The following is a 17373-nucleotide window of genomic DNA, read 5'->3' as shown; positions in this document are numbered from 1 at the left end:
AGTGCTCTGAACCTCTGAGCCCTCTTGCTTGTTTTATTTATTTACTTTTTGGCTTTTTGAGGCAGGATTTTTCTATTTAGTCTTGGCTGTCCTGAAACTAACTATGTAGACCTGGCTGGCATTGAACTCAGAGATCTACTTGCTTCTGCTACCTAGAGTGGGATTCAAGGTGTATACCATTGAATCCTGACAAGAACTGACTTTTAAGTATGGGTATAAAAATACTCTTCTGCTTGATTGAAAGTATAGTTTATTATCCTATTTATATAATGTCAATAACATTAAGTAGACAGTTTTATTTATGTAGACATGGGCATAGGCTGAGAAGGCAACAGGTTTGGTTAAGTTTTGATCAAACATGGCAAATGATGATAACATAAGAAGGCAGAGAAAACTTACCATGATACTCAGAGGTGAAAGTAGTATTCAGACATTGTTCTGAAACATTAGAAATACAGTCACCAGGGGAGGATATGACCTCAAGGCAGTTAGAAATGGACTATTGTTACTCTCCCAAGGATGGGTAGATTCTAAAAACAGTTTTAGCACACTGGTTTTTGAGACAAGATCCCACTGTCCCACTGTGTAGCTCAGGCCTTTCTGGAACATTCTATATAGCTCATGCTAGCCACAAAGTTAAGACTCCAAAAAAATGTAACTTCTTTTTTTTTTTTTTTTTTTTTGATGTGTGTGTGTACATTTGTGTGCATGGGTGCATACAAATGTGTGTGGTACATGTGTATGTGTGTATGTTGATTGGCAGAAGTCAACTCAGGAGCTATCCCTCTTTTTTGAGGTAGGATTTCTCCCTGGAACCTGGCTCAGTGATTAGTTGAGTCCAGCCCGGCCCCAAGTGTTCCCTTGGTGCTAGGATTATAAGTGCATTCCTCTGTGCCTGGCTTTATCTGTAGATTGAGGAATTGAACTCAGGTCATCACGCTTGTGTGGCAACACTTCACTGACAGGACCATCTCTCCAGTCCACCAAATATACCTGCTTTCAGTACTGAGTGGGGTAGGGTCAAATCACACCCAACACCTACTTTTTAAATGGCCTAAAGGCTAGTGGTTTTTATGGATGAACATTTATCATTTATACTTTGATAATAGCACTAAATTTGAATTCTAATTATGTAAAACATTCTCTCCAGAAGAATTCTATTCTTATTAATCATATCACCAAAGCATACTGTGTCTTTGTTTGAAATTTTGTCCATAAAAATGTGACAAATATATGTCTTCTGTTTGCATAAGTTGTATAGTGACTCAGATTTGCTGTTTGGCCAACAAAATCTAAATATTTCTTTTCTAGCCATTTACAGAACAATTTGCCAACCCCTGGTCTAGTCCCCTCCAGGGAAAGCCTGTGTCTTCTTCCCCTCTGAGTTTAAGCTCTCAGGGCTGAAGTGTCATGCTGGATCTGTGCACAGTATTTATTGGGTTATGTCTTAGGGTTTGTTAGGTAGGAAAAGCACATCTCTGTGATGTACCTTCTCTTTCCCCTTGGCTTTTCTGATTATGTAGTGGAGGCTGACTTTGAACTCCTGATCATGATCATGATCACCTCTTGAGTTCTAAGATTCCAGGTCTGATCCCATGCCCGTCTCCCTTTAGTGAATTTTGTATGTACCACTGCTCTGGGGGATGCCATTGTATACATTTGAAGTAGTTACCAAGTGACAGTAAAAGCTTTACCACCCCCCCCCCCTCTGTTCATCTTAGAACAGCCCCCAAACCTCAAGTTAAAAAGCAACCTAAGATTCAGCGAGGAAAGAGGAAAAAACAAGAGTCTTCAGATGATGACGACGACGACGATGAAGCTCCCAAAAGGCAGACTCGACGAAGAGCTGCTAAAAATGTGAGGTCAGTTGTGCCTTGGAAGTTCTCCATTGATGGTGATGCAGATGTTTAGAACTTGGTTCTTTCAAGTTTCAGATGGTGTGATTGACAGGTAAGAATATCAGCCTGAGGGTGGCGCACACCTTAGATCTCAGCACTTGGGAGGCAGAGACAGGTAGATCTCTGTGAGTTTGATGCTAGGCCTGGTCTATATAGCTTGCTTCAGAAAGGCCATAGCTACACAGTGAGACCTTGTCTCAAAAAAACAAAAATAACATAAGCTAAAGTTGCTTTCAGAATCTAGCCATCCTTGGGGAAAAAAAATGGTGTTGTTGAGAATGAAATGTACCACAGCTTCTTGCCTCAAGGTTACATCCTGTCCTACAGACTGTCTTTCTAATGTTTGAGGAACAATGTTTGGATTGTATTTTCACTTCTGAATTACTCCTGAGTCTCATTTTATCTTTTGGCATTTGGATGTAATCATAATGTAAACATTAGTAACAGGATATGAGGCATTGGTTGATGGTGAAAAAAGATATAGATGTATTGAGATAATTGTCTTGTTTAATCTAGAGAATGTGAAGTGCATTTACTCTCAGAGCATATGCATGTTTCTAAGGCCCACTTAGAAATGTGAAGCTGAACTCTAGAGATACTAATTACTTGCCCAATGTTTCCAATTGATAATTAAATGTAGGGTTTGGGTTTTAATGTGCTGGTATTTAGCTTACCTCATTTTCTTACTGTGTTATATCTAGAATTATGTTTTTCTATAATTATTTTGTTGTGTTGGAGACTAAACCTGGGGTCTTGCTTATATGAGGCAAATGATATTGAGCTATGCCCTCTTGTATTTATTGTTCACGTGTTGTAAAGGTTTGTTTGTTTGCTTTCTTTTTATGTTTTTGATGTAGCTCAGGTTAGTCTGGAACTATGTTGTCAAGGCTATCCTGAAAAGTACTGTGTAGCGTAGACCAGCCTCAGTCTGTTTCTCTGCCTTCATTTCTGGGATCGTCATGGCCAGATACATTTTATATTTTTAATTCATACGTGTGACTGAAAAAAATCCTCAACTCTTTGGGTTAATTTAAATTAAATTCATTTTCTTGTTATTGGGAGATAAAATTGTATGATTGAAACATTTGATCTTCAGGAATATTTTCCTTTTGTATGAAGTTATAGCAATTTTCCTTTTGTTATGAATTTTCTTTTTTTCATAATTACTCAATACTAAGTTAAGATTATCTTTGTAGTTTCCTGTATCTTGCTTATACATATAGTGTGAGCTACTCCTGAGTTTATCTGTGGGCATGCATCAGGGCTGGGGTGCAAATAGGCATTGAGTCCTCTGACTCAAATCTGTAAATAACTTGTTGGAGTCAAAGTGTATGGTTCTATTGCAGTGCTACTCTGTAGAGATGCTTAGCTCTGAAGGTGCAGTCTCTTACTCATGCAGCATTATTTCTCACACAGTTACAAAGAAGATGATGACTTTGAGACTGATTCAGATGATCTCATTGAAATGACTGGAGAAGGAGTTGATGAACAGCAAGATAATAGTGAAACTATTGAAAAGGTCTTAGATTCAAGACTGGGAAAGAAAGGAGGTTTGTGTCTTTGGGGAGCAAACAACTCACTTTGGATTTTTGAGACATGGTCTCTGGTAGCCTTGGCTGGCCTCTAACTTGATATATACACAAGGATGACCTTGAACTCCTAATCTTTCTGTCTCTACCTCCCAAATTCTGGGATTACAGTTGTGTCCCACCAGTTTCAGTATAAGTGGTGCTGGGGGAGTTGAATCAGGCCTTTGTGAGGCTTGCCAAGCACTGTGCCAACTGTGGCATCTGGAGCCCACAATTTTATGTATGCATACATATTCAAAAATCCAATATTTTACATATTCTTTAATGTGATAAATTAAGTCCATACTAGTATTTTGAATTGTAGAAATTGTTCTAACTTATTTTAGAGCTAAAGGCAAAAGAATGTTTCCAGTGTCTTTTAATTTAATCTATTTAAATGGTACATTATGTAGTGATAAAGCACAGGTACTTGCTCATTAACATAGAGCAAATCTGTGTTAGTTAGTTGTTTTTTAATCACCTTGTAAAAATACCAGACTCATCACAGACATATTTCAGTTATAGTGAAAATTTTTTTAAAAATCAATTTGAAATATTTCTTAGGTTGTTGTAAAATATCCTTTTCATAAGGAGGGTGGGAATATAGGTGAGTGACAGGACTGGTCTCCCTCCAGTCCGCACACTGCAAAAAGAGAAGACCAAGTATAATGGTCCTTTTCCTGCCCCGCCCCTTTTGTTTTGAAATTCAGTCTTGCAGTTGACTGGGAACCTGGTACCTTGCCCAACTAATCATGTCCCCAGCTCCCTGTTTGGTCATTTGAGGATAAGATAGTTAAAAGCTTTGGGAGGGTAAGGAAGGACAAGGCATTTTGACTTATTTCTCTATTCTTGGAGGAAGAGATTTGCTTTTTGAGACAGTCAGGACTAAAAAGAAAAGGTCTCAGTTGCTTTGTTGTCTGGTGTTTGGACAGAGGACTGTGTGGTTCCACCTGCAAGTTTGCACATGCTTTAAGGTAAATAGTGTTACCTTCAGGATATTTGAAAGGACTGAGTCCATCCTGTGTTGTAATTGATTTATTGTAATAAGTGTAATTGTACAATAAGTTGACTGCTTATTGTAAGTCCAGACATTTGGTTTATTGAAGAAGAGACTCTTCCTGGCAGTTGCATAATTGGGAATCTTTCATTGCTTGGTTCTTACATTTTCTTTAAAGCTGACCTGAATCCTTTTGCAGCCACTGGAGCATCTACCACTGTGTATGCTGTTGAAGCTAATGGAGATCCTAGTGGTGACCTTGACACAGAGAGGGAAGAAGGTGAAACCCAGTACCTAATCAAGTGGAAGGGATGGTCATATATTCACAGCACGTGGGAGAGTGAGGAATCCTTACAACAGCAGAAAGTGAAGGGCCTCAAAAAACTGGAAAATTTCAAGAAGAAAGAGGACGAGATCAAGCAGTGGTATGTTTCGTGCTGCAGATTAAAGTGGTGTTTCCAGCCGAAGGGAAGGGAGGTTTTAAATGTATGGAGAACACATCTAGGATTTCAGATTTTGCCCTGATCAGTCTGATCAAGAAGCACTGAGCACTTTATGGTTCTGTTTTTGATAGAGATGTCTTCATATATAGCTACTAAAATTTCAGATTTGATAAGACCATGTAGCTCTGAACATTTGCTATATTTTCTTTCTTCAGTATGTTGTTGGATCTTGATAATAAGATTGTGAAGTTTTTTCCCCCTTTTCTTTTTGCCCTGATTTGTAGACGGGCAAGCTGAGGCAGAGTGTAACTGTAAGTGAGTCAGTGGCTGGAATTTAAATGCACATGTAGAGCCAATCTTGGGAACATTTTGTTATCTTCTCTGGTTAGGCTGGGGTGACTTATGTGAAATTTAACAGTCTAGAACCCTCTGAGTTATGGTATGCTTAAAACTCTTGGTTTTTAATACAATCTGCAGAAATATTTTTGTTGTTGTTTTTAACCCACTGACCTATTACTAGTGAAAATGAACAAAGAAATAGACATATGGACTTAGATGATTTTACATTTGTACTTAGAATGTTCTCTCTCATTTATATATGTAGATCTCCAAGTTCTAACTGCTATGTGCTGGTTTTGGTCTTTTGTTTAGGTTAGGGAAAGTTTCTCCTGAAGATGTTGAATACTTCAATTGCCAACAGGAGCTGGCATCAGAGTTGAATAAACAGTATCAGATAGTAGAAAGAGTAATAGGTAAGTGCGAGAGAACTTGTCCAGTCTTTGGTAAACTTGGAGAAGATGACCTTTCGCTTTAGGATAATATAAATTCATAACCTGAGTCTTGCAGTTTTATTTTTTGTGACTGAACAAAGGCCGGTATTTAGTTTGAAGGGAGAGCTAGTAATTATTGCTTGTAGGCCTGGGTATGGGGGATGAGAGAAAGGAATGTCAAGGATGTTGGTTCCAAGGTTTCCTAAGAGAATATGAGTCCAATACAGTGAAATGAAAGGACCAAAGGAGTACCTGATTTTTATTTAGACTTGAAATCAAATGTTTAGACTGGTGATTTCATTGTTATCTAAGAGACAAGCATTATTTGGGGGCTACAACATTTGTTCAGCTGGAGTCTCCAGGTCTGAGTATTGTTGCAGTAGAAGTAGGTGATGACTTGGAATATTAGTCTTGGATTTGATTCTTGGATTTCGGAGTTCGGCTAGCTGGGATCAGTGAAATGGGCTGAGGAAATAACGGTTGGCAGAACAAGTCTGTTTGAGGCGGCCTTAGGAGAGAATTATAGGGGTTCTGTGTCTACATTCAGTGACCTTTTATTTGAAAGGTAACAGTAGTAGGATGAGGTCCGGCAGCCATATAGAACAAGCTTCTTTGTGAACATAAGATAATTGAGCACATATTTGTAAGAATGTTTTTTAAATTACTTTTTTATGTGTATGGGTGTTTTGCCTTTATGTATATCTGTGCATACTTTGATGAGGAGACCAGAAGAGGGCTTCAAACCCCCTGGTAACAGACAGTTGTGAGCTGCCATGTGGGTGGGTGGTAGGAATTGGGAAAGCAGCTCGTGAGCCTTTTCTGTAGTCCCTTGCTTGTACAGTCTGTTCCTTTGCCCTTTTTGACATGTTTTTAACTGTCTTATTTTATGTTTGCTTAGCTGTGAAGACAAGTAAATCTACACTGGGCCAAACAGATTTTCCAGGTGAGCAGCCCTTCTTACTTTAGGGGAATGTTTAAGGTGAGCATTTGTGTTTTGCAGATTATTTACAGTTTTTTCACATGGTATTCATTGGTTATAAATTAAGAAAGAAAATCGCTTCCTACTTTGACATTTTGTGATACTTTTTTATTCATGCTATAGCTCACAGTCGGAAGCCAGCACCTTCAAATGAGCCTGAGTATCTGTGCAAGTGGATGGGGCTGCCCTACTCAGAGTGCAGCTGGGAGGATGAAGCCTTGATTGGAAAGAAATTCCAGAATTGTATCGACAGCTTCCACAGTCGAAACAACTCTAAAACCATTCCCACAAGAGAATGCAAGGTTTGCTGAGTGTGGAGTTTGTGATTTTATTTTATTTTTTATTTTTATTTATTTATTTTCTGTTTATTTGTTTTGAGACAGGATCTATGATGTTGCTCTGCTGTCTGGGAATTCACTATGTAGACAAGTTGTCCTTGAACTCATGGAGATCCATTTATTTCTGCATCTCCAGTGCTGGAATTAAAGGCATGCACCACCACCACCCCCAGCCCACTTTTATTTATTTATGTATTTATTTATTTATGTATTTATTTATTTTTGTAGAAAGGTGTGGTAACCAAAGGGTTAATTGTGCACATATGTAGAAGCAAAAATAAAACAAGAATCAATGAGGATTTAAAAGTTAAATAAAATATAAATAATTATGCGTGGGCTTTTGAATTTGCCCAGAAAGTAGAGTATGCCTGCATGTATGAAGTCCTTGGGTTTGGTGGCTTAGCCCCAGACAAAACTGAGTATCATCGGGCATGCCTGTAATCCCAGGGTTCTAGAGGTAGAGGCAGAGGAATCCGAAATAAAAAGTTGTCTTTGCCCATGTAGTGAGTTCAAGGCTACCCTGGTTTATACATGACTTGTCTCAAAAGATGAAGAAAGAAAGCAAAAGGAGAGAAGGAGAGGATGAGAGGCTGGAGAGAGGGCCCAGAGATTAAGAATGCTTACTGCTCTTGGAGAAGATGTGGGTTCAGCTCACAGCACCCAGGTTGTGGTTTGCAGCTGCCTGTGCTCCTGTTCCCAGAGATTCTGTACCATTCTCTGACCTCCTGTATGCATGTGGTCTACTTCACAAACACAATTTTTTTAAAAAAACAAGGATCAGTTATATAATGATTTTTCTGGTTTCTATAAATTGATACTGTATAATTAGCTATATTGTAAGAAATATTTGAAAGTAGATACTTTAAAACAAACAGGAAAGATATCTTTGAATTTTAAATTAGAAACTGAATATACAAGCTTTTTATTGCTAGTTTGATTGTGCAAGTCTTTTCTTCTCATTGGAATTTGCTGAGCTCTAGAAATATGCTTGATTCCTTGGACTGTCTCTTAGAGAAGTTGAAGTTGATGTTACTAATATCAGCCCCTTGCTGTCTGTGAAAGCCAGCATGTGGTTATTGCTCAGGAGTGTGGTATAGAGGCCATGGTCAGAGAAGAGCAGAGGTGAGATAATGGCTCAAGTGGCCTTTGAGGTTTCCTGGGAAAGCAGCCAGTGTGGAGAGTGTCCTGGTGCTTAATAACATGAGAGTGCTGGGGTGTAGGCTTTGTAGTTAAGGACAGTTGTTGCTCTTGCAGAAGACTCAGCCTTGGTTCCCAATGCCCACACAGCAACTCATGGCTGTCTAGTTCCAGGGGACCTGGCACTCTAATGATCACCTCAGGTACTAAGCCCACATAAATACATGCAGGCAATACACTTAATAAGACTTCCAGAGTATTACTGTATTGATTAGAAAGGTAACTCAAGGCAACTCTTGAGTGTCACACAGTAAAGGAGGAGAAAATTGAGAGCAAATTAACATTCATAGATTTGTGTCAGAAAAAGAACAATTTATTTAAAAATACTTGATTTCAGGATGAATTCTGAGAACAGAATAAGAAGGGGGAGATGGGGTTACACCTGAAATATGGCTAATATTATAGTTTAAGATCAAGGAAAAGTGTTCTAAAACTTAGGTTTTGTTGAATTTTGTTCTTCAGGCACTGAAGCAAAGACCACGGTTTGTAGCTTTGAAAAAGCAACCAGCATACTTAGGAGGAGAGAGTCTGGAGCTCCGAGACTATCAGCTGGAGGGACTCAACTGGCTTGCTCACTCCTGGTGCAAGTAGGTAGAAATGTGGTTAGATTTTCTCTGCTGTGTTTGGCTTAGTATTATGCTAAGAGCTAAGTGTTGGGCCATTTGGGATCTGAGGATTTAAGTGATGGAAGGTAGGGGTGATTCCTCTGTCCATCTGTGATGTATCACGTGAGAACTTCCTTCACTGCTAACGGCAGATTTCTCCCACACACAGTTTTAAAAACGTTCTTATTTAGGTATGTGGGTGCATGTACGTCTGTGCACCACTTGTGTATCCTGTGGGTGATGGGAACTGAGCTCAGGTTCTCAGGAAGAGCAGCCAGTGCTCTTCATCACTGAGTGCTCTCGAGTCCAAACCCTTCTTTAATGTTTCATATTAAAGTAGATATCTTTTTTCAGAATTAAATTATAGCTTGAAAAATAAAATACTCAAAAAATAAAAGTACTCCAATCTAACCTGTTTTAGGAAGATGCTTTCTAGTTATAAGCGTATTTATAATGACTTTTTACCAGGTGAGCACCTTCATTACTCGTCTTTTCAATTGAATGTAGTATTGAACACTGAAGAAATGTCAGTGTTTGAGTTTGTATGACTGAGAAAATCTTTTTCATTGATGCTACCCATGCTTCTGCAGGCGAATCTAATTAGACACAGTGGAGACATGTAGATACAAGCAAATAGATGTGAAAGGAGATGGGGACTTGGGAAGGGGGGTTTGGTTTGGTGGAGCAGGCACGTGGTAAGAGGAAAATAGGGGATCGATCAAAGAATGTTATGTGTCTGACATTGTAATGCAAATGTTTTTTTAAAACGACTTTGCTGTCAGAAGATAGTGAGTCCTACTTTTTCTAAAGGATCAGTAAGGACTTGGATGTCACTAAAGAGATTGTGTGTATGAGCTAGCTATAATTTTATTTTATAATTGATGGTGCTGAGGAATACTATGAGCTTTGTTCAGAGTTGCACAGTATTTGTTAATTATAGTCATTAGCATGCTTTTTATGTTTTTGTTTGTTTGTTTTAGGTAGTCTCTGGATGTAACTCTGGCTTGTTCTAAGACTCAGGATGCTCATAAATTTGACTTAACTAAAAGAGATCTGTTTGTGATCTTGGTAAATTAAATGCCTTGTTTTTCTAGCTGGTATTACTAGCTAATACTATTTCTAGTATTAAATATTTTTAATACTCTGGTTCACTAGTGAAGCACATATACATGCAAACCAGTTCATTAGGCGCAGAAACTTTTGGTTGAAATTCCCAGTAGCATGAGTATAGCTGAGAGCAGGAAGGGATGGCTTGCTTCAGGTAGCAGTATCTCTCCAGGTACAGGAACAAGAATACAAGCGCCTTCAGGTCTATGTGCCTTAACCCCCACTTAACAAGGATTACCAACCAGCCACAGCTCCTGAAGAGAGTCTAGCTGCCAACACTTGCCTTCCCTTGTCTTTGTCTTGTGCTGCTTTTACTTGTAAGCATGTATACTGACATTTGTGCACCTCTGGAGACATGATGTTTCTGGGTTAAAGAGTCAGAAAGGGTGGGAAAGAAGGCAAGACCTACCAAGAGCCTTCCAAAACTAGGCTGGTCCAAGTCCTCCAAGTGGGACTTAGGCTTTGAAAGCCGGAAGGAGAACTGGTGTCTGCAGGGAAATAGGAGGAGTCCCCTCTCAAAAGAGAGCAAGCCACTGAGGGGTGAAGCTGAATAGCTGGCACTGGGTTTGGGCCATTTACATATTCTGGCTTGGGAAGGAACCAGATGAACTGAGGTAACCAGGAGAAGCACAAAGTCATAAACAGCCAACTGCTATCAGAGTTGTGAGTGTCCTTGGCAGCTGCCCAGCTCTGGTACTGAAGGAAACCCGGAACCTTGGCTAAAGGCAGGCACTGTTTTTTATTTATTAATTTTTAAAAAAGACTTTGCTTTGAATATGACCTGTGTGTGCTTATATACTTGCATGGCTGAGAGGAGGGACTTGTGTTTCCCACTCTCTGATGCTGGAGACTGTCTTCATGGCACATGTCTTTACACTTTAGCATCTCACTGACCTGTAATACTGTTTACAGACTGTGTTATATTAGATCTCTAGTTTCCTGCCATATAGGTTACTTTCTGTTTCCCAAACATACTTTTCTAACTGTGATCATTTTCTTCATTTGCTTTTCTTTTTATATTTGTAAAATTAAGAAAAAAAAAAAAAAAGAAATGGAAATTCAGCTTATTTCCTAGTACTGGCCCATGAACCCTTGCAGCAGTCAAAGGTGTTCTCATTCAAGGTTTAGAATCCTCTACTACTAGCTCTGTAAGTCAGAGGCAGGAGGATTGCAAATCCCAGATCATCTTGGCCTACATAGTGAGAATCTGCTTCATAGAACACAAGACAAAAAAATGAAAACCCACAACAATCACCTTAGAATCTTACACTCTTTCTTGCATAGTCTCGTTCAGTTGCACTGAGGCCAGGAATTTGTTGTCTGTGGCATATTTAAAACAGTTCCTCTTTGCCTAGAATATACAAGGCCTTGGGCTCTGTCTCTTGCACTACACACAATACAAAAACCCATCCTTTTACACCTGCACCTAGTAGGTCTATGAATTAGGAGATGTGGTGTTGATTAGTCAAGTGGAAAGCAATAGAATACAGTGGAATGGGGAAGGTAATTTGAGCAGAGGCACAGGACTGTTGGTATAGTATTCAATAGCAATGCTGATAGACAGTTTACTCCTTTGTATATTAATGAACCCAAGGCTACATGCCTGTATGCTTCTACGATTAAGCGTGTCTGTTAGAGGGATAGCCGTGAAGACAATATAATTCAGAACTTTACGTATAAGATTGGGAACCTTACGTGTAATCTAAATATTGACTGTACTTACAGATAGATTGCCTGGTCAGTTGTTTCTGTCTTCTGCTTTTTTCCATATTTAGGAGGCATGAGTCACTGCTTTTTTCCATATTTAGGAGGCATGAGTCACTGAAGATGAAGAGAAATTCATTAAAAGGACAAACTGATGCTTTTCTTTGTGGTTATTGTGAACTGTGTATTTTGTGCACATGGATGTTTTTCTCAATATCTAATTACTTTGTATTGTTTTCTTCCTGCAGAAGTAACAGTGTAATCCTTGCTGATGAAATGGGCCTAGGAAAGACCATCCAGACCATATCATTTCTCTCCTACCTGTTTCACCAGCACCAGCTCTATGGGCCCTTTCTCATAGTCGTCCCCTTATCCACCCTTACCTCATGGCAGAGAGAGTTTGAGATCTGGGCGCCGGAGGTTAACGTCGTGGTTTACATAGGTGACCTGATGAGCAGGAACACGGTGCGTAGAAAGAGGTGAAGTGCGGGGTCAGGTAGAGGTGTAGTTTGGAGACTGACTCAGGGTCTTACAGAAAGTCAGTTAGCACTTCCCAACACTATTTAATGCAGCTCAGGCAGGCTTCTAACTTGTGGTACTCCTCCTGCCTCAGCCTCCTGAGAGCTGGGAGAGTTGCATTACAACTAGTTTGATTTTTATATTTATGATCCACTTTCCTTATAAAGGAGGGCAGTACATTTCTAGGAGTCTTGTTTGGTACCAAACATTGACTTGGGTATCATGAATTTAGCACACAGTAAATTTAGCAAATGTGTTTTTGAGAAATGAACGACTTTTTGAGTACCTCCTGTGTGCTAGTTCTTGTGTTAGGTATTGTAATCCTCATGATAGTCTTTCAGTTGATGGCAGCAGCTATCCAGGGCCTCTGTCTGACCCCTGCTTTTGGATGGACAGAATGGTAGAAGTGGAGCCTCAGCTCTCCAGACACTCAACTGTCTGGTCCTGGACTTTCACCCTTGTGCCCTTCTATTTTAACATGGGTTTTGGACATCGCTCGTACTAAGAGCCGGCCCCTGGGAATCTTCAGCATTTTGGATAAATGCTGCAAACGTATTTCCATAGTTTCAAACTTGTTTTTATTAAATGCTGTCATTAAAACAGTCTGACTTGGGTTAGGGTTGTAGCTCAGTGATTGACTCTAGCATGCTTGAGGGCCTATGTTTTATTGCCAGCTCTGCAAGCAAAGCAAAATAAAACATATCATCTGGATTAAAACATATCATCTGCATTAAAAACTTCACTAAGTTTCATGTACCTTTTTTTGACTTTGTAAGACTGTAGTACTTTTTAGTACCATTAATTTGATAGTTATTAAAGGAGAATGCAAACCGGTGTTTTGCTCTATGGCAGGCACCCAACGCTCCTCTTTAGTCTCTGGTAGCAGTTACTTATAGGTACTCATTGCCTTTCTTTCTGTTTCCTAAGTCAACAAACATAAGAATTGTTACTAGCCATCATATTTGCTGAGTTTCTGATCTATGTCACCATAGATTAATTTTCCAGTTTCTTTACATATCTCACTATTTTCTACTTACGTTATATTTTCACTTTGTAAAATTAGTTTTTCTTGGGGATATATCATGATTAGTGATTATATCTGGCCAAGCTATTGATTATAATTTGTTAATTCTTAATAAATATTACCATATGCAAAGAATAATGGAATTTCGTTTCCCTAAGAACTTTCCAAGAGTCTGGGAAAGCCATACTTCATTTAGTACAAGTCCCTAAAGGCTTTTTTTTTTTTCCTTCTGAGACAGGCTTTCTGTATTCAAGAAACTCATACAAATCTGCCTGCCTCTGCCTTCTAAATGCTGTAATTAAAGGTGTGTGCTAGTATGCCTGACTTTAATTCCCCAACTTTAATTGCTGATATACTCTGCACACTTAGTCAGATCTTTGCTGGAGAGTCTGTTTTATTTGAAATGATAGTAAAGTTTTTCCTGCTCAGTGGTCTGTAGTTGGACTCCCGTGTCCTAGCGTGAGTCACATTAAGTCTCCTTAGAGTGTGTACGTTGCTCATTCAGGTCTCAGGAGACTTGTCTGTTGTTTCTATTGCATCTATTACAAGATGTGTTTTGTTTCAAAAACTTGGAAGTAGAACTTATGTCTTAATCATTGTTTTTCTCTTCTTGTAGATAAGGGAATATGAGTGGATTCATTCACAAACCAAAAGGTTGAAGTTCAATGCACTTATAACAACATATGAGATCCTATTAAAAGATAAGGTGTGTAATTAGTAATAAAGGTTAAGTCTTGCCCATGTGTATCCTGTTACAGTGGGGCTGTGCTTCCCACCTGTCATGTTACTCTTGCTTTGTTTAAAAGGTGAAGCAAACAAACAAACTTGAAGTATTCCTCACATGCTAAAATTGTGAGAACACAACTTCGCCGTTGAATGGGAGGTCAGGGTGCCTTAGTCCAGGTGAATTAAGCAGGGTTCAGGAGGGAAGGATATTGAAGCTGCACTGAGGTACTCTGCAGTGATTGGAGAGTTCCTTCTAAAGTTATTAAGTGGTAAATGCTTCTATTCTATATTCAGTCTGGTGGTCTTGTGTTTTCTGTGTTGCAATGTTCGGGTGGCAAAAAAGGCAAGAGTCTTGTGAAGACAAATTAATGTAGAGTTTTTGTTTCTGTTTTTGTTCAGCATACCAGTTTTCAGCCTCTTAGATGAAGAGGCTTGTAGTAGTGGATTGTATAAGAGATTCACTTAGAGCTTTAGATGAACCTGAATTCGGCCATTGATAGAATGAGCAGAAGAGTGCTAATATGTATTAAATCTGTGAATAAATGTGTCTATGTGTATACCTTTGGAATTTGAACAGAAATTATTTAGATATGTAAGCACTTTTGGGTGCCCTTCTGACCTGGTGGCTCATCTGTTCTGTTTTTCACTTTAGACCGTGCTGGGCAGTATTAACTGGGCCTTCCTGGGAGTAGATGAAGCCCATCGGTTGAAGAATGATGACTCTTTATTGTATAAAACTCTGATTGATTTCAAGTCCAACCATAGGCTACTGATCACGGGCACCCCTCTTCAGAATTCCCTCAAGGAACTTTGGTCCTTGCTGCACTTTATTATGCCGGAGAAGTAAGCTCCTTCCTGTTTGTTTCAAAAGGTGCTAGAATGTCTGATATGCCAGTTCTCCCCCACCCCTCTTGTACTTTTGAGAAAGGGTCTCAGTATGTACTTTTGGCTATCCAGTAACTATGTAGACCCATAGAGAGATCTGCCTGCCTTTGCCTCTCAAATCCTAGCATTGAAGTGTGTATATATACCGCCATGTCTGGGAACTTTCTGATGCTCTTAATAGACTTAGCGAAGCTGATAGCATGGGAAACGGAAAGCATTCATCTGAGGCAGAAGCAGCTGTATTAAAATCTCGTATACTAAAGGGATAGAAGCTAAACAAATATACCTGTTAAGGAGGATTATATAGTTGCCTACCATAGGTTTGAATTAGTTAAAGCATTTGGGAAATAATCAAGACATAATGAGGGTCAGCTGAGGTCGTGACGCTTCTTGTAATTAATCCCAGCACTTGAGAAGTTAAGGCAGGAGGATTAGGAAGTAATTCAATGTCAGCTATTGATCGTGTACCCATTGTCAGCTCCATGTAACTCTCTGCCTCAAAAAGCATAAATCCAAACAAAGTCTCAAAGCTACATGAAGGAAGTGTATGATACACAGTCTGACATGCCTTAAATCCAGTCTGTGATAACAGAAGCATTGGGTTTAATCCTACTCAATCCAAGCTGCCTCTCACAGTACTTTGATTTATTATTATTAGATAAATCGTATAGGACAGACACATAGTATATACATTCATTTGGCAGACATAAAATTATCTAGTGTTGCTCAGTGACAGCTTAGGACAAAGTCTAAATTCATTGTCTAGTTTGGAAGACTGTAGTGATCTGGATCCTGGGTCATCCTGACTCATGCCACTTGTTCCATTCCAGCTGCCCTGGCCATCTTCCTGTCTCTCACATGCTGAGCCATTCCTACTCTGTTAATCTGGAATGTTCCTTCATATTTTTAAGTGACATCCACCTCCTTTTTTTTATCGTTCCCAACCCTATTTCTGCTTTGCTGCATATCACTGAATTAGGCTTGTAGAAATACTAGGGATCTTGCTTGCCTCATTCTTTGGTGGTTCATACTACCTGACAGTAACTGACAGACAGTAAGCAATTTAATTACTAATTGTATAATTGACATAATTGTATAATGTTCCATAATTTTTTTCATTATATAGAGTAAGGATGTTAAGCATCTTCTCGTTGTCTCTTTGGCTATTTGAGCTTCTTTAGTGAAATATTTATTCAAATCTTTTTAAGAAAATTAGACTGGCGGGCCAGGCACGCACCTTTAATCCCAGCGCTCAGGAGGCAAAGGCAGGGAAATCTCTAGTTCAAGGCTAGCCTGGTCTACAGAGTGAGTTCTAAGATACCAAGGCTACACAGATGAACCCTGTCTGGAAAGAGAAAGAAAAAAGTTAGATTAGGGGTAGATAGCTGACTCAGTGGTTAAGAGCACTTGCTGTTCTTGTTGGAGCCATGGGTTCAGTTCCTACACAGCCCATTGCAGCTCACAACTGTTTGTAAATTCCTAGCTCTAGGGAATATGGAATCCTTTTTTAGTTCTGCAGGCATGGCATGTACTTGGTGCATTAACACACATACTGGCAAACACTTTTACACATAAAATTAAATAGAATTTTAACAGCAACGCTTCAGCTCTTAAAAATTGAATTGTTGGGGCTGGAGAGATGTCTCAGGGTTAAGAGCACTGACTACTCTTCTAGAGGTCCTGAGTTTTATTCCCACCAACCACGTCGTGGCTCACAGCCATCAGTAATGGGATCTGATGCTCTCTTCTGGTGTGTCTGAAGACAACCGACAGTGTACTCACATATATAAAATTAAAAATTAATTTATATGTTTGTGAGACGAACAGTTCATTTCTGTGAAACACTCCTGATGCAACTACTATTGGCATGTGACTGGCTTTTCTTTTTATTTCTATAACATCTTTTGAAGAGACAGAATTTAACCTTTAAATATAATTTATCAAGTTGTTTTTGTGTCATTTGTATAAAAACAGATAGGCCTAACCATGGACCAAGAAGACATTGTTTATAAATTTTAGCTGTCACATTAGGTTTGTATTTTATTTTGCTGCACTGAGTGCATGAAGGGTTAGGACCTTGATTCAGTTTTCTTTTTCCTCACTGAGCAAATTGGAAAGTTGTTAGAGCATCATTTTTTGAAGGCAGCATATTCCAAAGCTCTTAGTTGAGACAGAAAGGATCTATTTCTGGTCTGTCTGCCACAAATGCTTATGTCCGTCCCTGTGCACAGTGCTGTCTGTAGTCCTGCTGTTTATAGTATTTAACACGGAGAATGTAAGACTCAGTTTCATTCCTTCTCAAAGCATTTTGTCTACTCAGGCTTTAATTTCTATTTCAAGATCAGCTCATTAATTCCTGGGGGAGAACCTACTGGAATTTTTGTTTGGATTGTGTTGAGTCTTAGCAGTTAAGGAAGAGTTATTAATCTAATAATAACTGAGCTTTCTATTCCATGGTCAAGGAAGGTTTTCTCTTTTTATTTAGCTGTGAAATTTTTCTCAGTAGTGTTTAGTAGTTTCATTGTTAAAAATCTTAAACTATTTTTGTTAATTATATTTTTCAACTCTTGGTTGCATTTTAGGACATTTTGTTGTCCTGGTAAGATGCTGGGG

The 17373-nt window shown here is 39.0% G+C and overlaps 1 protein-coding gene across 5 annotated transcripts in view; it reads left to right on the top strand.

Annotated features, from left to right (window-relative positions):
* CHD2 (chromodomain helicase DNA binding protein 2) overlaps positions 1 to 17373 on the top strand; it is a 103960-nt gene that overhangs the window by 31503 nt on the left and 55084 nt on the right. For all 5 annotated transcript variants that reach the window (XM_080914901.1, XM_080914902.1, XM_080914904.1 and 2 more), the window contains 10 exons: positions 1722 to 1862; positions 3315 to 3448; positions 4663 to 4888; positions 5558 to 5658; positions 6575 to 6619; positions 6779 to 6957; positions 8653 to 8777; positions 11855 to 12071; positions 13766 to 13855; positions 14528 to 14718. In XM_080914901.1, coding sequence (XP_080771027.1) covers positions 1722 to 1862; positions 3315 to 3448; positions 4663 to 4888; positions 5558 to 5658; positions 6575 to 6619; positions 6779 to 6957; positions 8653 to 8777; positions 11855 to 12071; positions 13766 to 13855; positions 14528 to 14718 — 1449 coding nt within the window. The remainder of the gene's footprint in view (positions 1 to 1721; positions 1863 to 3314; positions 3449 to 4662; positions 4889 to 5557; positions 5659 to 6574; positions 6620 to 6778; positions 6958 to 8652; positions 8778 to 11854; positions 12072 to 13765; positions 13856 to 14527; positions 14719 to 17373) is intronic.

This window comes from Micromys minutus, assembly GCF_963924665.1.
Source record: "Micromys minutus genome assembly, chromosome: 3".
In the NCBI taxonomy this organism is placed as follows: Eukaryota; Metazoa; Chordata; class Mammalia; order Rodentia; family Muridae; genus Micromys; species Micromys minutus.
The sequence above is the reverse complement of the archived record's forward strand: the minus strand, read 5'-3'. Positions and strand labels throughout refer to the sequence as shown.